The sequence below is a fragment of the Podarcis melisellensis genome, assembly GCF_964234715.1.
Source record: "Podarcis melisellensis genome assembly, chromosome: 12".
Classification (NCBI taxonomy): domain Eukaryota; kingdom Metazoa; phylum Chordata; class Lepidosauria; order Squamata; family Lacertidae; genus Podarcis; species Podarcis melisellensis.
The window spans coordinates 28,284,334-28,307,148 of NC_138544.1; the positions used below are offsets into that span (position 1 = coordinate 28,284,334).

Genomic DNA, 22,815 nt, shown 5'->3' on the forward strand with positions numbered 1-22,815 from the left:
TGATTAAATATTTCTCCTCTCCGTTTACATCCTTCCACTAGAGTCGACGGATATTTCCGCAACCTTATTAATGTCCCTCTTGCTAAAGAGAGAGGGAGAAATAATAAACAAGCATTGACTGTGACCTCCCCCTGACTTTTGCTTCTCTTTCAGAGAGGGGAAACATTGTGCAGAGCCCCTTTTGGGAAATCTGTTTCTCTGGGGTTGTCACCTCAAGCCCGAGGGGTTAGCCAAAGAATTCGAGTGCACTGTCTATATCCATTTGTGCATCCTGCATTGTTGTTGGAATAGCTCGGCTCTCTGCTCAGTTCTCTCGATATCTCTCAATGCAAGGCTGCCCACCAGCAGCTTGGCTAGATGACTTCATGTCCCTTTAAAAATAAAAAATAAAAATCTGAAAGACTTCATCAAAGGGCACACTGCATGCATTGCTATTGGTAGTTCAGGAAACAATAGCCAGTGTTAATTGATTTGTTGCCTCCTAATAAATTATTCCCAATAAATCAAAACTTCAGTTCGTCTGCTTTGAGTATCACTCTTTGCCTTTTGGGAGGCAAATTAAAAAGCTCAACAGCTCTGAGGTTCACCCCCACCCCCCCAAAAAACCCCTCAACAACTATTTGGGTGATTTCTTGATATCATCAGACCTGTCTTGAAATTCTGTTTTATGGCAACGAGGACAAGACAGGCTGTGGTGAGAGTGATGGCCGGTGAATGAGTACTGATTTTATTCTCTGGAATACAGATGTTAGCTGAAGGAGTGCTATTTTTAATGTAAATAAGTTTATAGAGAGTTTGTAATTACGTCCGCTTCTTGATGCAGATGTGGCATAGGTTGCTGTTGCTAACTCTGCTGTCTGGTCTTTCATCGTAATGACCGCTCCCCGCTTAAAACGCCCTTTGCGTGGACGCGTGCAGCCCCTAGATCTGTAGCGGCTCCAACAGCATAGGCTTGGCTTTGCCTTCCCTCAGGTGGGATACCTGGAGGTCTCTGCCTACCTCAGTCAGTTGTCCAATCCCACCTGGGGGAAGCGTTGCCAAGGAGACCAGGATTGATTTCTGAAAAAAGAGCTCAAGAACTTTTGTGTCTGGATTTTTATGGCGCCAACCCTCAAAACTTTCTTTTAGAAAGTGCTACTCATATAAATGCTATTCTGGCAGCAATCATGCACCTTTTCCTAGAAATAAACCGTGCTGAACTCCATGGGACTTGTATAGGATTGTGCTGTAAGGGAATTGGGTCTTTGCCAAGAAGGTGGTGCAAACAATTGGGCAGAATGTGATGAAAATGCTGTGGATCCCTAATGATCTGATAAGCATGACCCGCTTTACACTGTATTATCCTTTGAAGAATAAAACAAGATAATGCATCATACACCTTTTTATTTAAGAATTATACTGAGTATACAAAATTTTAAAAAGTAATTCAGCTTCAAAAGAAAACGGCTATAAGAAAATCTTACAAAACAATGGCTTCACTTACACTATAAAACATTACTTTAGCATATTATAAACTCAGAATGTTCTCTCACTGCAGGATAAAAAAGGGGGGTTTTATCTGTCTATCTATCTATCTATCTCCAGGACACCATATACATTTCTGAATAAAAAGTTTGCATGTTTATTCATTTTGCATACTTTCCAAACTTTTGAGAACCCAAGGAAAAAAACGATCGGCCAAAATGTTTTGGCAAGATAACTGTGCACATTGTTTAATGCTTTACTATCTTGGAAAATATAAGCTGCGAGGGTATTTGGGCTTTCCAAACTGGCTACAGTCTGTGTATAGTAATACCATAAGAATGTTTTTACATAATTCAGTAAGTATATATCCTATATATGTTAGATAGATAAAGGTAAAGGACCCCTGGATGGTTACGTCCAGTCAAAGGTGACTACGGGGTGCGGTGCTCATCTCACTTTCAGGCCGAGGGAGATGGCATTTGTCCACAGACAGCTTTCCAGATCATGTGGCCAGCATGACTAAACCGCTTCTGGTGCAACGGAACACTGTTACATATACATGTAATGATATGCAGAAAGAGTTCCAATATTACAAGAGTTTTCCCCATAGTTTCCAGCAATTGGTATTCAGAAGCATTAGTGCCTCCAACTGGTTATGTGATTTGTTATGATTCTGTCAATGGAGTCAGATGTGTTCTGTGATTTGATGGTAGCTGGGGTGAGAACCCATGGGGAGGGATGCAATTTCAAATATGTTTTCCTAAATCTAAAAGGGTAAGTTCTGTGTATGCATCTTATCTCCCTCTGGACCTGTGGCACCACCTCTTCCCTTTCCCCACCCCATCACCTCCATTCCCCTCTGATCGGTCTCCCAGCTTGCTGTTCTTTCCCTTCTACCCTCTCAGTTGGCTCCACATTCTATGCAACTGCTCAGGAGTTGGTCTGAGCTAAGAAAACCACATGGAATGGAAACAGGAAGTGGGAAAGTGTGTCGCTCTACACAGTTCAACTCTATGTACTTTTCAAGGGTAACAAAATGGTCCCTGCCCACCTCATAACAGAAGAAACAGTGAGGAGGGAAAGGGGGTGCTCAGAGGTTTGTGGGTGCCAGGAGATAACCTTGAGTCTATGTGCTCTCTGGCCATTTACTCATTGATCACTTGCTCACATCTTGGCACTCAGCTGACTATTACTACTACTATTACAATTATTATTATTAAAAATGGTAAATTAGGGCGTAATGTCAAGGCTGGTTTTCCAATAATACAATCTGGTTTTTAAACAATGTTGATCAAATGTACGGCCTTTTAATTCCTCAGTAGCACAGTCCCCACCCCCCCCCATCCCAGTGACAACAGCAGAATATTGTCTTCAACTCTTTCCTCAGCAAAAGGTCTTGAATCCATGCCAGGAAAGTTTGGGGGTGGGGGGAAGGCTTGACAGATCAGAGTCCGTAGTGTTTATTCACTCCCTTTCCAAACCAATCCCTGAAGGAATCCTACTTCCCCCCGCCTCCGCTTTATATAATGAAGTGAAACTCAAGCAGCAGGAGGTTGCCACAAAAGTTATAAAAGCATTTCTACTGGCACGACATTTACTAGTACAGACAGATGCCACTCATTCAGTCTGTTTGGTAGGAGTGGGAATTGAGTTAGGCAGAGGATTAAACTGACTGTCAGTCACAGCCATCCTTGACTAGTACATGGAGAAACCGCCGATGACAGGGAACACTCAAGACTCAGCGAACCTAACAGAAAACAATAGGTTTATTCACGACAAGCAAGGGAGTCTCCTTGCAGTGCAGTGGTTTAATATGCACCAGTTACAAGTGACATGATGATCAAACGGCTTTCTGTCCCGCTGACACTACTTCTGGCATGGCTCCGGGTAAGCAAGCAAGTTGTAACAGCAGCCCGATTGGAAAGGAAGAGCTTTCGACTCGAATTTCTTGAGGACGATTGGAGGATTTGTTGGCTGGGTAATGGGATATGCCTCTTTTCATCTGCACAGCTTTGGCTTGACTCTGCCAAGGATAGTGGTTACCAGAAGTTTGTAAAAGAGTAAAAAATCCATTGGATTAAAAAAGAAAGAAAATCCTTTTAATGTCAGCTAAGTGAAAACAGCATGCCCAGTTCATGGCATGCAGTAAATTCTGATTGCCATCAGCAGTCCCTCTATTTCCACCCTTAGCAAAGTCATCAATGTGGATAGGCCTTGACTGTCATTGGCCAGGGCACCTGCCCTATCATTAGGCAGAGTGAGGTGGCAAATGCTGACATGTGGAGATGGAACAGGGCTGCATGAGCCACATGGCCTGCCTAAGTGCCCTAAGCTGCCCTTGAGCGCAGTGGTTATGGATTCAGTCTCACTGCTAGTGTTAAAGAAAAATCCGGTGCCAAACTGGCCACTGAACGGGAAAGGCAGCATGGTGTCCCTTTGCCTCAGGCAGCAAAATATCTTGAGCAGATCTTGTTCCGTGACTTTTAAGTTTATTTGAGAGTCTTTGGGGATAAATGTTATCCAAAGTGTTTCCAAAATTCCAAGCACTGGATCACATGCTTACTAACGCTCTCAAAGGATTCTTGAAATTTAGTGAGACCAGACTTACCTTTGCAGAAACCACGCTGATTCTTCAACCAGACTTGTTCTTCTTGCTCGGCCTGTTAAGAATCTGATACCTAATCCAAACTATTTGCGTAGATCTCTTAGTCTGCTGTAATATAATGCTTTGTTGAGTTGTACCGGAATAATAAATTCAATAAATAATAACAACAACAACATTTAAAAATGGCTCTCCTTAGTCATTCTTTGAAAGAGACGATGGTCAATAAGACATTTGACTTTCTTCAGGGAGACTTGTGCTCAAATCCATACACAGCTATCAAAAATCAATAGGTGACTTCAGCTTTCTGAACTTTCTTCTTGAGTTTCCTGTGGAGATGAGCAAGACAAGAACGGGCAACATTTGCCATTGCTTTGGCTTCTGTAAATTAAGACCTTCGTGGCTAAAAGACAGGCCTAGATCCGATGGGCACAAAGTTACAGGAGGACTGATTTCAGGTGAACATAGAATTGCAGAGTTGGAAGAGACCATGAGGGTCCTCTAATCCTATTCCCTGCAATGCAGGAATCTTTTGCCCAATGTGAGGCTCAACCCCACAACTTAAGAGTCTCCTGCTCTACTGAGCTATCATGAGGAGAAACGTATTAATGGGAAGAGCAGTTTGACAATGGAAGCAATTACCCAGAGGGATGGTGGATGCTCTCTCTCAAGAACTGGCTATTCATCTTTTAGGACTGCTCAAGCTCTGGAATTCCTCAGTTGAATGGGGGCTTGGGCTGGATTGCCCACACATCCCCCTCCCTCCAACTCTATGATTGATTTACAATCTAATGCTTTTTGATGCCAAAATGTTATATTAAAAATGCCTACTCTGAATGAAATTCCAAGTCTGTAATATATGCCCAGTCTCAGTGTATGCTCTTTTGCTGTCTGTGACTAATGGATGTTCTACATTTGCGAAAAGCATAAATGCAAAGAAGGGCAAGCTTTCGAGTGAAGCAGGGAAAACCAAGATGGCACAGTAATGAAGTGGCTTATTTGCATCTCCCTGGGCACAAATTCTATCAGGAGCTTCGTGGGCTCTGTTTTGGCTGCAGCGTTTTGGGAGAATTCATTGGATTTCTTATGTTTGCATTGTCTCTGTGTGTAATGGTAGTCTAAGGTTACATGTTTATTAAAAGAAAAGCTATAGGGCTTAGCCAAAATATGATCATCTCAGATAAAAGCTGATTCATTTTGGCCCAAGGGCAGAATCACTGAAATAAATCCCACTAAGCGCTCAAAATCAGGGAGAATCAAAGCTACAAATCTGGCAGGCAAGAGTATTAATCTAGCAGTGCTATATATGTTGCATTATAGTGAGGATTTTAATGTGTTCATTCCTTGCGAGGAAAAAAAACCCCCCACACATCTGCTTTACATTAGGCCTGCAGAGAAGACTTAAGTTGATTTCAACCACACTGTAGGCACAGAAAACCAATAAATGGTTTCTGGGCCTCTCTCAAAATAACTTCTGATAAGAGCACATCAGCAATTATTCTTGAGCTGCTAGTTTGAGAGCCTAAATATAACATAGGGAGCAAAGCTCAAACTCCTTGGAAACTGGTGAATTCCACAATGCATTGGGAAGCCTCCAGTAACACAGCAGTACCACCATGGCACCAAATGCCTCTGGGCATGCACAGATTGCCTTGCTGAAGACTTGGAGGCTTATGGAATCCACTAGATTCCTACATGCTTGCCACCAGAATAGGAGCTTCCAGAATCTAAAACAGATCTTCAGGGGGTTAGGGGAAATGAGTTGAACCTACTGGGTCCATGCATCTCTGTTAAAAGCACAGCACAATCAAAGCAGAAATCCTACATTTCCTCTCAGGTATTTCATGGGCAGATGGGCATTTCTTATCATGTAAGTATACTTTTGTGTTAGTGGAGAAAATAGTATGATGTGTTAAGCTTGTAAGTAGGGATGAATGGATCCACATAGTTGTTTTTCTCTGTTTCTCATTTTTAAGCTTGGCCCTCCCCATTTCTGCATTTGTTTCTTGAAAAACTGTTTTAAAGTCTGTATGAAAATTGATATGTGTTCTTAGGCACATGTATTGCATATTTTAAACGCAATTTTGCATAGCATGTATGCCTTTTTTCCAAACAATTTCCCCTTGGACAGAATGCATTTATGTATACTATTGCCACTAATGCATGCATTTGTGTGAGCAATTTCCCCTAATATATACATTTTTGTGGCCATTCTTTGGTTGAAGCAGTGCACTGCAAAATTCGGGAAAGTGCAAATGTCGTGATGTTGAGGTTCACCATTGGTTCAAGAAATGCAATTTTTGTAGTTTCGCAAATTACTATTTCATGAAACAATGCACAAACCAAAACACAACTCTCCTTTAAAATTCACACGTCTCCAAAGTATTTTTTGGAGAAGTATTTTTTGGGGGGTGGGTTAAACTGATTTATTTGGGGCAAATCAAAATTCATCCTAGAATTCCTAGTCTCACTTCTCTTTTTCTCAAGTGCTCTCGCAACAAGGTCTTTAAAAGAAATAAGAAACAGCCTGTGTTGCATGGATAAACATAACTTTCTGGAATTTTAATGGAGAGAGACAGTTGAAAATAATGATCCTTTGATTCTATACATTACGAATAACTATAGCAAACAATCTTATAACTAGTGAACCACATACTCATTAGGGTCACTTTATTACAGTTTGAATATGATGACAGTTTCTATCGCTCGGTTTCTAAAATGGTTCCAATTAGAGCTCTCTTTATTCACATATAGTTCACTGAAACAACATCCTTTGGACATGGAAGCACATATGCCTAGTACTTAAACACTTCTGAACAATCCCCTCCCCCAAGTAAAAATAAATAAATTAAGGCCACATGTAAATCTTTTCATTAAATGTGATCTGTTTTGCTTCAGCATAGCCTGTCATACAAAGGAAGGATGAGAATTAATGTGGTGTAGTGGTTAGAGGCATTGCGTTAGGACTAGGAAGATTTAAGTTTGAATTCTCACTCAGCCATAAGATCACCAAGGCTGTAATCCTATCTCTGGGAGTAGGCCCCATTGAATTTACCACAGAAAACGCCCATTCTTGTGTTGACACTCTCCAGACCTCTCATGGAGGAGGCACATGAAGAAGGGCCTCAGATGATGATTGCAGGTTCCAGGCCAGTTCATATGGAGAGAGGAAATCCTTGAAAGTCAGTTCCCCACCCCCCACCCTGCCTTACAACAAGTCTCAAATTGGTTTAACTTAAAAAAAAAAATCCAGTTGTCAGGCTTCGAGGAATAAGATCCCTCCCCTGGTGGCAGCAAAGAAGCAGATAAAAAAGAAAGAATGAATGTTGTTGTTGTTTAGTCATTTAGTTGTGTCCGACTCTTTGTGACCCCATGGACCAGAGCAAGCCAGGCACTTCTGTCTTCCACTGCCTCCCGCAGTTTGGGCAAACTCATGCTGGTAGCTTCGAGAACACTGTCCAACCATCTCGTCCTCTGGCGTCCCCTTCTCCTTGTGCCCTCCATCTTTCCCAACATCAGGGTCTTTTCCAGGGAGTCTTCTCTTCTCATGAGGTAGCCAAAGTACTGGAGCCTCAGCTTCAGGATCTTTCCTTCCAGTGAGCACTCAGGGCTGATTTCCTTAAGAATGGATCAGTTTGATCTTCTTGCAGTCCATGGGACTCTCAAGAGTCTCCTCCAGCATCATAATTCAAAAGCATCAATTCTTTGGCGATCAGCCTTCTTTATGGTCCAGAATAGTTCTTACCAATTTTGTTGTTGTTCAGTCGTGTCCGACTCTTTGTGACCCCGTGGACCAGAGCACACCAGGCACTCCTGTCTTCTCTTGCCAGAGATAAAGAAATGCAGTCCCACTCTAGAAATGGTGTTGCTCCAAGTAAAGTCCCACCCCAACCTTCGTCTCCCCTATTCTATGTCAGTCCTGCATCTGCTAATCTGAGGCTTTGCCTCTGAGCTCTCTGTTCTACTACCCTCAATGCTGGTCCTGGGAGAAGGGGTGTGTGTCCAGGAATGCTTTCCAAGGACACTGAGTCTGTCAGCTGTCTCTCCCCTGGTGTTTCTATTTCTTCCTGCTGTTCCTCTTCCAATATTTCCTAGCTTCTGCCCTCTGCAGCCTCTGAACTATGCCCTTCTGCAAACCACTGATCTAAATCTATACTGTCCTCCTGTTTTTGGGAAGGTTTGGGAGAAGGCCCCCACTATTCCTCCTCAGTCCAGCCTCTGACACCAGTACATTTCAATGGCAATCAATTAAATATAAGGAATGGGGGGGGGGGGACACCACTGCAGTGTCTGCTAAACCGCTAGAAAAATAATTGTCACAATAATGAGAACCACCAGCATAAGCATTAAAATGGATAAGACTAAATAATACCCATCGGGAACAACAACAAAAGTGCTAAAACCATTTGCAGTTCTGAAATAAAAGGAAGGTCTTCAGCTGGCCTGAAAACTGATGTTAATGCAGACATCTGGTGAGCTTCTTAAGGGAGAGCATTTCATAAGGGGCAGAGGGAGGGGGTGATGTTTTTGGATGGAAATGCCCACCATCCTTTACAGTTGGGGCTGTTGGAGTTAGAATGCATGACAAATACTGTGTTGGCTATTCCTGGAGTAGGAATTTCTCTAGTGGAAATATGATACTGAATAGCTATGATTTACTGTAGCTATGCATGCATTCTGGAATAGTCATAAATGGCACAATGGCCCCTGATGGTATAAGCTTCATGTATGTTAAAGCTTAAATTTGTATGGGAAATTATTTAAGTGGGATGTTGCCAAAACATTTGTTTGATGCTGTATTAAGGATACACCTTTAAAGACTTTGGGGTGGGGTTGGGGACAGCTGCTTCATATTATCTCACAGTACATCTTCCAAGAACAACTGAGGGCTTTTGTTTTTACAGTGTACCCTATATATATAGGGTTTGCAGCTTCAGTGTAAAGTGGAGCCTCATGGAATTGTTTGTTTTGGGTAAAGTTCACATTATCCATTGCCACTGATTTAGTTCTGAAGCCCGGTTTCCAGTAAACCAACCCAAGAAGTTTGATGAGAGCTGTTCCTGTGAAATAAAATGTCTGAGAATGGGAGGCATAGGGCAATCCAACTGTAACTACAGATAGCAAGAAGCCACATTTTTGGAGCATAACTGATGAGGAAAAAAGTGCACTAGCATGAAGGTATCTTTTTACTTTTCTCACCTGCTGAAAGAGATGCATCATAGCCATGTAAAACCTAACAGATGCTCACTTTGTCTCCAATGGAGGCATTTGTAGCAGGAAGGGACCTCTTTTAGAAGAAAAAAAACTCTGATAGAAGTAGGGTGACTCTACTGTGCTCAAACAATACAGAACGTGTACATCACTCAAGCTCCCATAATTTAAATGACTTGCTGTTGAATGTGCCAACAGATGGCACTGACAATGAAATGACATCCTGCAACATGGAAATCTTGTGATGTTGGATTGGAGAGGGCTCATTCAAACATAAAATCCACCAACCAGCTGCAACAGTGATCAAGGGACACAGGTGTGAACTGGTCCTCTTTTTAAATTATTATTACATCCAAAGACTGCAGGAGCACTAAAATAAACAGGAGCAGGTCCTTTTGCCACGGCCTGCATCCATTTAAAGTAGCTACTATTTTTCACGTCATTATTTGAGATTTGCAATCTATCCCTACAGAAGGGATGAGAAAGGTGTAAGACTACAACTCCCATCATCTGTGACCATTGGCTGTGCTGGCACCAACTGATGGGAACTGGAGTGTAACAATACCTGGAGAACCACTGCTTCCCTCTTTCTGCCTTAAGGGACCAGGTCTCAGGAATAAAGCATCCTGCTTTCTTGATGCAATCTTATGCATGCCTGCTTAGAACTATTTCCAGTGCACCTTACCCACAGGTAAGTGGAAATAGATATGGGCATTAAAGGGAAATAGATATGGGCACCAAAGGGCCCTCAGGCAGATGAGGCAATGAAATATATCTAAATATATCTAAAAGAGGCAGATAAGAGCAAATGTTGTGTACAAGTGTGCTTGTGTTTGCTTGTCCATTGTGAAGTGTTCAGCAAACAAAGGAAATGAATTCAATTAATGTTAAATACACCTTGATCTATGTGGCAGTTGATAGCAGTTTTATCACTCGCTTTCCAGTTCTCTCTCTTTTTATGTCTCACTTCTGATTTGGTATTGTGTACAAGGAACGATGATGGAACACCGGGCCACAAAATGTACAGAGGAGCTTTCCATCTCTTTAGTGGTGGGTGGGGCCGCTTCCAAGTTTTCTTCGATGCCCTGTGGGTTTCGTTCTTGTATTCTTTCCATTCTTTTATTAGTCAGCAATCACAAAGGGTATTTATAGAACTTTATTATGAGAACTTTTCGGAAGAGCCAAACAGAGTTCTCTCCCCCACAACCTGCTTTCTTTGCCACAGTGTTGAATATACAGGGTTATTTTACATAATCAGAAATAGATGTAAGGAAACACCCTGTGGTTCTCCATTGCTGGGGCAGAAAGTGGGGGTGCTTTAAAGGTACAGTCAAAATGAAAGAGCTTAAAGACCTAGACAAGATGTAGGTTTTTTAAAAAATGGACCAAATAAGTTTTTACGCAGCCCATCTCTTTTGCTTAATAGCATCTTAGGAGGATGTCAATTGCCTTCAGCTTCAAAGCATCTTAAGTACTTCACCATGGATATGAGTCAGTAGGAAAGAAGGGTGAAATAGAGTACTATAGACAGATCCCCCCCCCCCGGGTACCAGAAAAAGGGCTTGGCCTAGTACTAAAACAAGAGGTGGGGGAGAGAAGCTGCCCACAGTGGAGGGGAAAGTATGTTTTCTTTAAAGAATGTCTCTTGGTAGGCCATTTCTAAACTCACCTGCCACCTTTTGACAGCCAGGTTTTGTTTTGCTTGCTCTTTTATTTTTTTAAAAAACTGAAGATTGAGCTAAATGCATTGTGATTGGGCCTCTAGGGCAAGGAACCAAAGTAATGAAAGTACAACTAGATGAAAGGACAGAAAGCCAGAGGGAAAATAAACTATATCCACACACACACACCACTTTAGAAAGAATTCCAGAGCTTTTCCTAAAAAATGCCCACAAGGGAAAAGGCAGAGACAAGGAACTTATATTTTTGTAGCTAACATTCTGTATTGTTCATGCTCTGCAGCCTGACACTTTTAAATTGCATCTGAGATAAGGAGATTTCACCCAGTCGCTGCGTTCAGTTGGTACTTGCCCCAAATGCTTTTGAGCATTCAAGGGGTGTGGTTCTGAATCATAGCACTGGACTTGCCCCCTGAGGTAGCACAAGAAGCACGGTCAGTAAACGGGAGCGCAAGTACACATAAATGAAACTGTGAGTGCCATCACTTCAGACTGAAAATACTGTTCACCTGCAACACTCTGAAATGAGGTGACTGGAGGAACTTCGATTCCACAGTGCTCAACCTACACAGCACACAGTTGTAAGGAATATGTCTAGCTCTGAGTGTGAGCAAGCACTGGGCCATTAAAGCACAAAGAAAACAAAGCACACAATGTCAGAAGAGAAGAGAATTTATTCTGAAATACACACAGGGAAGGGGAATCTGTGGCCTTCCAGATGTTTGTTGGGTTACAACTTATCTTACTGTTAAGCCATGCTGACTGTGGCTGAAGAGACTTGGCAGCACATCTAGAGGGCTACGGCTTCTCCATTCTTGCTATAATACAAAAAGCTGGGAGCAATAATTGCTAGGTGCTTACAATGAACACACATTCTAGAAACACACACGTGAACGAGCTGCACAAAAATGCACACATCACCACATTCCAAAGATTTTGCAGCTGAGTGACAGTTCACACCCTTTTTTTTTACACCTCTTTTCATACAGCTAATCGGAAACTCAGGGGCTATTTTCCCATGGAACACCAAACCTTTCTGGTATGCACACTCCTTGGACAGATTTCTTTTAACACCTGAAAGCAACTGCCTTTCATAAATACTGCATGGCTGCCTTGCGCATGCAGATGACTGCCTGCAAAAACAGCTCATGGAACTGGGACACTCCACTGAATGCACCATGTATTCACATATCCCTTGAAACAACAAACAGCAACAGATCAATGTGTATTTGCACACAAACCATGTTTTCAGGTTGCTAATTCCAACGAGGCTGTCTACTGGAATGGGTCTGCAAGGATATTTTATGCAAGACTGAAGAATAGAAACCAAATTTAGTTTTCCACCATATGCCATAGCAACAGAGGGGGGGGGGAACCTGCAGCCTTCCAGATGTTGCTGAAGATAGTAAGTGGGTCTTAAATGGAAATGACGACTCCCACCATCCCTGACCACTGGCCATGTTGGCTGGGATGGGTGTTCGCCACATCTGGACCACTGCAGGTCTTCCACTGGTACCAGTAGAATGTTAAATGCTGCATTTCGTCCTGGCAGCTAAAGGTAACTGATTTTTAAGTCTAAAGGGTAGAGTTAAATTCTGTGGTCGAGAGCTATAAGTGACCTTTTCATTTTTCCTGTCTTATATACAAAAGGGAAGTCAAAGCTCACTTCAGTATGCCTGTACAACAAAATGCTTTTGTTCTAGAGCAGCCTTTCTCAACCTGTGGGTCCCCAGATGTTGTTGAACTACAACTCCCATCACCCCTAGCTAGCAAGGCCAGAGCTCAGGGATGATGGGAGTTGTTGTCCAACATCATCTAGGGACCCACAGATTGAGAACGGCTGTATCTAGAGGCTTCAATGTGAAGAGTACCAAAACAGCTGGAACAGCATCCCAATCTGTGTCACACATTCACAAAGCACTCAACAGAGGTGAACCATTCTACGTTAAAGTACATAAGGGTAGAGTTTCAGAAGAAAGCAGTATGTTGGACTTTGATGTCAGCTCTAAACCCAGCTAAAAGTTATCCTTTATGGAGTTGTCAGTGTTTCGAAGACAATTTCTCTGAAATCCCACAACCAAAAGAACGAAATATTATAGTTGCAGTCAAAAGGTTCCCATGCGGAGTTGTGTAGCATCAACCTTGTGCCAGTCCGCTCTTCTGTGTGGTCCTAATAATGTGAGCAGAATTACATACCACTGTCATAGTGCTGAAGTGGACATGTAGCTGCTGAGATGTAGCCAAAGGAAGGGAGTACTAGCCTTGTACAAAAACATGCTTCTATGCATGTGAATAAAAATATTGTCTAATATTATCCAAGGTCAGGTCTAGCATTTGGAAATTCTAACTGGGGGATCAGTGTCAGAACAAATCCTACATTAAAAAAAATATGCCCCGCTTTACTTCATCCCTCGTCACACACAGGCCTTAGATCTGGACCTTAATTATGCTTAGAGGAGACCCAGTACAACAATAGAACTTAAAATATAGTTACCACTGAAGTCCCACTAGCTTTAATGGGTTTCTCCTAAGCATAACAAGTCTAGATCAGAGCTTTCTAAACTTTTCATGTTGGTGACACACTTTTTAGACATGCATCATTTTGCGACACAGTAATTCAGTTTTACTAGCAAAGTGGAGGTTAAACTAACGCCTTTCCAGCCCTGGGAGGAGCACTGAGCGCGCTCACGCAACACAGCTACACACTGCAGCCGACGCACTAACATGCCACGACACACAGTTTGGAAAGCTCTGGTCTAGATCCACCTCGTTTTAAAAGTAGCAGTAAGAACTAGGTGAGGCCTTGTTTTGAATTTTATCATCCTTTCCACTCTGCTCTGTTTGGCACTTGAAGGAGGGGTTTAAAGGCACCAAAAGCATTTTGAAATTCTTTCTGTTACTGGGGAGTAACATGAACTCAGCTGGTACCTTTGCCAGAGACAGACACCTGAGGGAGTATGCAACAGATGGTTAGAGTGAGGGAGGTCTAGCAATGTTGGATCTTGTGTATGAAAGACGGTTGTCTATCCCAAGCAGTCCTGGGAACAAAGTTATACAATATACTTTCAAGTGTCTGTATTATCTTCTAGAACTAGGAATAAAGTATGGTGTGCTGTGGAAAAAATTACGTATTAGCTCTAGTCAGGTGATATTTTATTGTTGTATATTATGCTTTACAAGTTTGACTGAAGCTCATTGAAAGCACTATAAAATCATACCCCAACACGTAAGAAATTAACTGCATGACATAAAGCATAGATAACAAAGGGTGATGGGAGACAGACGGAAAGGGGGAAAGCCAAGACAGAATCTACAAAAATGGGTAGTCTAATACTGATTAAAACTAGGAAATAATTTGCTTGGAGGTGGGAGGGTAAGTGTGGGGTTGGTGGGGCAATAAGTCAGCAATTCATCACTTTTGAGAACAGTTTGGTGTAGATCAACAGTGTACCAACAATACACAGGTTTGTTACATATAGATGCAGCTAATGCAGAAAAACAAGTTGATATTACGTGTAACAGAATTAAACTAGGCTACAATAAAGCAGTACACCAGTTTGTACTGCAGCCTTGGCACTTAGTGGCGGGATCATATTTGGTTTAGCAGAAGTGATATGATACGCAGGTCTCAATTTTTTGTGGAGTTTAATGTTTTTTGTTTTTGTTTTGGTCTTTTTCTTAAAAAACAACAACCCTACATTATCCCTTTGAACCTTTCACATTTTACAGTACAGCTACTGATTATCAACATTACTCTTGTAATAATAAGAAGAAGATACTGTTACAAAAAATATTACAGCAATTGTTTGGAAAGAAGGTAATAAGAAGCAATCAATGGCTACTAATCTAATGCATTTAGTGATGGCCAAAGCAAAGTTCAATGCTTAAAGGGCATTATAGCCCAAGCTTCATAGATATTATTGAAACATAGTATCAAACAATATTTACTTTTTAAAAGCAGCACTAGATCCTAAATTTGAAGGTCTACAAACTGCCTGGCCATCTTTTCTAGAAGGACAAATTTACATGATTTGTGTAAGCAAAATTTTACCATGACTCAGATTTAAGATGAAAACAACACCACTTTCAAGTGATTAAAATGAGTAGCCACCTCCCGCTATCCATACAACCTTACCCTTAAAACATTCCTTCTTGTTATATAAACGTATATATAAAAAAACTTAACTGAAACTTTTTTCTCATCAAAAATTTAAACACCACCCTGGAGGGAGTTGGTTTATTATTTTTTTCTTTTTTGAAGAGTCTACACTGTCATTTACATTATACATATGTATGCAATAGACATTTTAATAATATGGAATAACACTTTAAAATTAACTGTTTGTAAGATATTTTACAAAGACATCATTAAATGGTGCTTATTACATATTAACAGCATGTAAGGATATTCACTTGTTTGAACATGTACACATCCCGCCCTCCCTCCCCCATTTAAACTACTATGAAACACCAAACATTGGTGTATGCGGTTCTAAAAATCCTCAGATAAAAATCCAATACAATGTTTTCCATTTTTAAAAACAAAGCTTAAAATATCCTCTTTTTTTGTTACAAGGATCATCTCTCTCTAATTTTGAACTAAAATAAATTTTCAGTTTTTTCATCTCTTGAACAAAGACATTTAAAGTGAATTCACATACACATAGAAAGATAGCTTTTTCTTTTTAGAGTGCAATCATCAGGGATATTTAACATGAACAGACCCTCTCCCCACTGGAACGGTTGAAAAACAGCAGCCAATCAAAATTTGACCCTCAGTGTAGAAATTTTATTTTACAAAAGTAAACTTTAGTACTATTTGCTACTGAGACATTGCTTTCCACTGGTTTTTAAAATTAACCTATCTCAATAACCACTTTAAATGGAAATATTTGCATAGAGCAGCCTTGTACTTTTTTTTTTAAAGAGACCATTTGACAAGTGTTGTAACACAAGATAAGGCACATGTTTTCAGTATTTGAAATTCAGAGCTAATTCCGAGGAGACAATTTTCTACTAAAAAGTTTCTGTTTTTACCCTGTTCTACCTGAAGAATGCAGAAAAGCAACAAAACACAAAATCAAAAATCCCAGTCTTTTAACAAAGTAGAAACTCTGCACATATAGAATAATATCAAATTCTAAAGAAAAACAATATACATTTAATAGAGAAGGAATACACTGCTTATAGGTCTCTAGCTTTTTAAAAACAAACCAAAGTAATCACTAAATAGTCACAAAGTAAATATGATTTGTTCTTACAGTGAATCTCCTTTTTCCTAACAAGCTCCTTTCTGAAATAAGGTAGCAAAGTTGTGAGGCACTTAAGGCTAACTGTAAAGGAGGAATGCAATGGATTTGGTTGTACAAAACCTAAAACTGTGTATCAAACCCTTGTATTAAACCGTCTACTAAAGTGCTAGAACCTGACATGTAAAGTAAAAGGATAAGCTGAAAAACTACTAAATAAAGTTAACTGAAGAAAAGACATAAAAAATTGAGTGCTTCACTTGCTCCTCTATTTAGAACATGGCTTTTCAAAAGGCCTAAAATAATCTAAGATTAACTATCTTATACCATTCCAAATAAGATTGTCGAAAGTGCCCATTTTATCTGCTAAACATAAAACCATTTGCCTTATCTTATGTTCTACAATGTGATGCAGTAATATTGCAATAGTGCATATTTTCACACTCACTGAAAATTACATGTGAACACTTTTAGGCCACGATTACAGCTCCAACTTCCACCTATGAATATTAGGTTTGGGATGACAAATCCTATATGCATGCGTTTTAAGTGCAACCACACATGATTTTCAATCTCTGTTCAATAATCCAGTCCTGATCTCCTTCTCTATATAACTTTGTTCTTGAACTACATAAAACCACTGGATGCCAAATCAGAGAAAGATCTGGATTCTGCTGGATGATGAAGAGGCTGAAGATGTGTTCCAGGCTGGGTGTTGACAACATCTAATTGCGGTGGATATGCATCATTCATATTTCCTCCATTAAAACTATTCTGGAACTAGAAAAAAAAGGCAAGGTCTTATTAAAGATAAATTGCTTTCGTCTTAACACTGCTAATTTATATCCAGGTACAGAATAAATGATCCTGCATGCAGTATCCTAATTTCACTGCTTAAGCAGAAACTATTTGATCCCAGCTAAGCTAGTTGCACTCGGGTCCTTTGGAAGCCAATGTGAAAAGTTATTTCAATGAAAACTAAATGCAACTTATCCCAACACCTGTAAAATACATAACACAGAATCTTAACGGGACACATTTAACAGGTAGTGGAAAGGACAACTGTTTTCTTTCCCAGCTTCCTGAAATGGTTCTTGCCTAGCAGGAAAGATTGGTTTCTGCTGAATGAAGAGAAAAGATTTCATTTCCCCCATTTCTTCTTCTAAGTCTCTCCATATAATACAGGTGTGTGTGGTGTGTTTAAAAAACAACTTGCGGTTTTTATCTTCCTAGCATAGTATCTACCTAATATCTGCTCAAGCAGGCCTGTTTTATCCCCCTCACCCTCCACCCCACCTCACCTAAAGAGGATACCCTCAACAGTCCATAGGTGCTGGATGCTGACAGAATGGGCAAGCTCATTGGAGGTTTCATAATTTGCTTTTTAAAAGTACAAATTAATATAATTCTGCATACTTTGGCAGTCTACCAAGTATGTGGAACATACCACCTAATTTTAGGGTATTCCATTTCAATGCCAAATTATTAGAAGTTATTATGGTGATGAATTTGGTCTTTAAAAATTCATAAACTTTATGAATTCGGAATCTTTTGATACATGTTTAGCTAAACAGCCTCAGAGTATTTTGCATTTGGTGGCAGCAGATATTCACTGCTATTTAGTGCACTCTGGATTTTGCTCTAATTTCACTCGCCCACCTACCCATGAAAACATTATTTCACAGGCAGCAAAGATCACATTTCAGTCTTTGAATCAAAGATCTAAATTTCACATTTTGTTTCAAATGCTTTAGTTTCAAGATCTAACACAGGCAACATCAACAAAAGCAGAAGTAAAACATCTAGCTTGGTTTCCGAATATGCAACATCTTCTGATTGAAGAAGTGTTCTATCAAATAGATTATACACAAGTATCAAATACAAATAACTACATTTCTAACACTAGAACTTAGATATGCAGTGTACAATCCTATACATGTCTATTCAGAAATAATCCCCAATGAGTTCAATGGGACTTATTCCCACATAAATGTGTACACAACTGCAGCCTTAAACATATACCACTATGAACTGCTGCAACCTCCTGAAACCTATTTAGACTTTTGGATACTGAGTCATTTGACTGAAATCTTTTTGTCAGTTGTAGAGAAAAATTACAACAAAATCCAGCACTTGGAAGATAAAGCATATTTTGTATCACTTGATCTGACCACAAGTAAATCTCAGCACCTTAACAGGTCAAAAATTTAATTTATATTTCTGTCAGTTAGAATATTTTGGAGCCTGTTTTCCGGCTACCCCTAACTTTAGATCTTTCTAGTTTATATAACGGAAGTTCCACTAGCTCTTGTCTGAATCATTCCTTTCACTGAACTCTTCTTCTTAAGAGTGTTTTCAAGTTCATTTCAGGCCAAAAGGAGATGCTACAAAAAGGCTGAAGAGAATTCTTCTTAAAATGAGTATAAAGTGCATCAAAAAATTACACATCAGCACCCTCAGAAATGGCTATAAATCATAAAGACAATCCAGTTCTATTAAATGCAACATTCTACAATGCAATTTTTGTTGAGACATGAATAATCACATGATCCAAATAATTACACCGAGAGGATGTATAATGATAAATACAGGCATTAACAAAAACTCTCTTTGTGGGATGCACGGTGGATGCGTATGCAAAGGCTAGTGATGTTCTCTTAAAAAGTGGACTTGGATGGCCCCAGAGGAGGTTTTCTAAAAGATCAATAGCACCAACTAAGGCCAACGAAAGTGCAGCCAAGGGCTGTGCAAGCATACACTCCAAACTGCCAGAGCATGTTCTACCCCAAGTCATTGACCTTTATAGCAAGAGATCTAAATCCTACAAGCACAAAGCTTTAATGAAGAGTTTCGTAGAATGCACAACTTATCATGTCATGGTTTGGCATTATATGCAAGAGTAGAGGAGAACCAAGCTTTAGCCTTATGTGCTTCTTTCCTCCTCTTGCGTGCTGGGGTTGTTTTCTTTTTCAGAAATGCAGTGTTTCACAAAATTAACTGGTAACATATTGAATTGATACAAGTCAAATCTAAAAGCAATGTTATCAACAATTTTTTCCAGGTGACTGCTCTTAGAAAAGCACATATTCTGATGCACACAAGCATTCTAAAACAAATGTTTCAGTGCCTTTCCCCCCTTTAATATCAAAATTTTATTTGAAACCCACGTTGAAGGTCTTGACTTTGAGCAGCAAACACCTGACAAAGATGTTATTTAATCCTGACAGTTCTAAGCCACCCCCCATTTTTTCATCAACATGATGGGTTCACTGGTGTCTGTGCATGAGCGGAATGGACTTTTGCTTGTGCAACAAAACTTCTTTTGCCTCTCCTCCCATTTGCAGCCCCCTCCCAAATCTGCCTCAGATGGTTAAGAGACATTCAGAGGGAGATGAGGGAGGTTCAGGGAACTCTGGGGCGGGAAGGAAAGGAAAGTGAAAGTCCAGTTGGGAAAGAGAAAGTCCACTTACACTATACTGAATTTCACCAGGTATGAGGACGTCAGCCTTTTTTATTTCAATGGATTAAAAGAGAGATGATATTAGGGACACGGGTGGTGCTGTGGGTTAAACCACAGAGGCTAGGACTTGCTGATCAGAAGGTCAGCGGTTCGAATCCCCCAACGGGGTGAGTTCCCGTTGCTCGGTCCCTGCTCCTGCCAACCTAGCAGTTTGAAAGCACGTCAAAGTGCAAGTGGATAAATAGGTACCGCTCTGACGGGAAGGTAAACAGCATTTCCATGCACTGCTCTGGTTCGCCAGAAGCAGCTTAGTCATGCTGGTCACATGACCTGGAAGCTGTATGCCGCCTCCCTCAGCCAATAAAGTGAGATGAGCGCCGCAACCCCAGAGTTGGCCACGACTGGACCTAATGGTCAGGGGTCCCTTTACCTTTTTACACAAGTAAAGAAGCTTAAATTTGATAAGATTTCATATGTCATTATTTGTAAGCATCTATTGAGTCTTGGAACTGTAAAAAACAATAATAGTTTGTTCAATTCATGTTTACTGAAATGAATAAGAGCAATATGATTGCTGTTATATTTATTAAGGCAATGTGCAAATTTGGCATAATCTAGTTTAATAGCCAGGGATGGTCCCTGCAGCCTCATGCCATTCCTTATCCTGCAGTTTTCCCAACTATCCAACGCTTCCTCTTGCCTAGGTACAAATTAGTTATGGCCCATGTAGTGAGGGAGTGGGAAGGAAACTTCTGGTTGTTGCTGTTGTTGTTATAGCTTATGGGAATTTCACATCCCTGGCCATTACACTTGCAGTCCATAATGTTTATTACATGCCAAGTTTGTGTAAACAAGAATAATTCACTGTAGCTTCTGAACAGCACATGTTTTCAATGTGATTTTTAAAGATGAATATTTTTGCCGCAAGACATGGAGAGTATGGTCAGTGAAGTGGTCTTGGGGGAACTGTCACAAGGGACTTTATACACCAAAGGATGCTACATTTTAGAAATCGATCTAGATCCCAAGGCTGCAGTTGAAGAAGACATAAACTCTTTTTAAAAAATCCTAACAGGATGAATGTGAGTCCTTCTAGAAAACCTCTAGTTAGGAATTTGGATATATGCTCCAAGCTAAGCAAAGAGAATGGCAAACCAAACAAAGGGCTTGTGTGAAAGTTTCTTTACATTTGTTGCCTGACACATACTATATGGCACATAAAAGTCTATTTTGGTTTTGAACATTATAGTTCTATAACACTTGTTGGGGACAATTGCCAACTAATGAAAACTACTGTGGATGAAGATTTAGCTGTGGGCTTTGTTATAAGGTCTCAGACTCAGAATTCAAACTTACTGGAGTAAAAAAAAGAAAAAAGTTTCAATGCATACTAAAGTAAACCTTCAAGCTGGGTGAGTCAGAGAGCTACTGAATGAGTCAAATATAATAGCTTGAAGGCAGACCCAGCTGCATTTCAAACAATGATGGAAAAATGTCAACTATTACAGCTATGGAAGGATTACAGTTCTAGCCACGCAACACTGTACTAGAAGTTGAAAACATAGCTTTAAGCAGTGGTCAGCTTCTAATATCTTGTAGTGTTTTGATTCCCCCCCCCCATGCATCTACAGCAGTACTTCGCCAGCAGAGGGTCTGGGGCCATCAGTGGGCCCATGTCTACTGCTAGATGGGCATCCAGTGCTTGGACATATTGTAGCCTATTGGACTGACCAATGCAAGCGCAGCAGAATCTTCCAAGCAAGGCACATAGGAACATGTGGTGGTGATTCTGAGAGCAAGGTTGTAGCATGCAAAGTTGGAGGGGAGAGACAGAAAACAGAGAAGAGAGAGACGGAAAACAGATGATGGAGAGACTGAGTAGCAGTGTAAGAGAAAGAAGAGAGTCTGAGGGAGATGAAAAGGAAAAGAGCCTACAACTGCAATATATATATAAATAAAATCAACAACATCAGGGAACAGAGAAGAAGGGAGTGTTAGTTGTTATAAGAGAAGGGAATATAAAAAGAGAAGAGATGTGAAGGAAGTAAGCAGATTGGTTTTTCGGGGTAGGGATATGGTTATTTCATGGTTTGAGGTGACAAATTCAGTGCAAAAGGAGAAGGCAAGAATAAATGACAGGAATGACTTTTGAGACACACAGAGTGGGAGAGAAAATATAAAACAAAACACTTTCTCCACAAGGAGCCCCTGGTTTAGCAAATTCTACCTAAAATGGGGATGCTGAGTCACGACACCTCCAGAGCCAATGCCTATATTTAGCTTGAGAAAAGCTGAATGATGGACCTCCTTGCCACAAGGAAATTTATGTGGCAAAAAATTTAGCAATTTTCAAAGAGAAAGTAGGTGTCAATAGAAAATAGCAGTAACTGCCAGCTAGTTATGCCAAGCTCTACCTCAGTCTACTATCATTTTGTGATTGATACTGCCTTTGGCTCTGTCATTTTCTGGCTCTCATGAATTTTCAGCCCTCTCAAGTAAAATCTGGGAGTAGAAAGTTTGAGAAATCCTGGTCTGCAGCAGCAAGTAATCATTAAGATATATCAATGGGGTTTCGTTTCCTGTGTGTTGTATACAAATTTAACAGAACTGAGGCTAAAATGGTTTAAATATCAGAAAGTCCAATTTTTGTCCCAAGGCACGATCCTCTTACAGATCAGCCCATATGAGAGTTTGCCAAGAGAAGCTGCCAGCTGAGGTTGGAAGAGTCATCACTAGACCTGACCTACACCAAATAACCATCAGCCACATCAATTTTCTTCTCCTAATGCTGTCCTAAGGAGATATTATAAATGTGTTCTATCCCACAAACTTCTGAATGCCAGCCAAAATTTATTCACAAATAATGTGAAGCCATTAAAGATAATATTGTCCTTCTACACTTATTTCGGTTCTTAAATAATTGTTCCTTATGACTCCAAAAATAATCTGAAAGCATTTGATGCTGACCATGTGAACACACTCAAATTATGTAGATATTGTTTAAATCTATTTCTTTCCCATGCAAAAGTGCATTAATCACTACTTTAAATATCTTAAATTACCTAAAGAATTGTAGCAAAATTAAGTTTCCTGACCCTAATGAAGCAAATAATTCACCATTTGACATAACTGATCCTTTTTTCTTCATAG

At 40.3% G+C, this 22,815-nt stretch overlaps 1 protein-coding gene and 1 long non-coding RNA gene across 2 annotated transcripts in view; one reads left to right on the forward strand and one right to left on the reverse strand.

Annotated features, from left to right (window-relative positions):
• LOC309353896 overlaps nucleotides 1-15,830 on the forward strand; it is a 356,834-nt gene extending 341,004 nt beyond the window's left edge. The window contains exon 2 of the long non-coding RNA XR_014162126.1: nucleotides 12,660-15,830. This is a non-coding gene — a long non-coding RNA (uncharacterized lncRNA). The remainder of the gene's footprint in view (nucleotides 1-12,659) is intronic.
• The window catches only part of AHR (aryl hydrocarbon receptor), a 47,439-nt gene continuing 38,716 nt past the window's right edge, over nucleotides 14,093-22,815 (reverse strand). Inside the window, exon 11 of the mRNA XM_081883198.1 lies at nucleotides 14,093-16,985. Coding sequence (XP_081739324.1) covers nucleotides 16,833-16,985 — 153 coding nt within the window. The 3' untranslated portion in view covers nucleotides 14,093-16,832. The remainder of the gene's footprint in view (nucleotides 16,986-22,815) is intronic.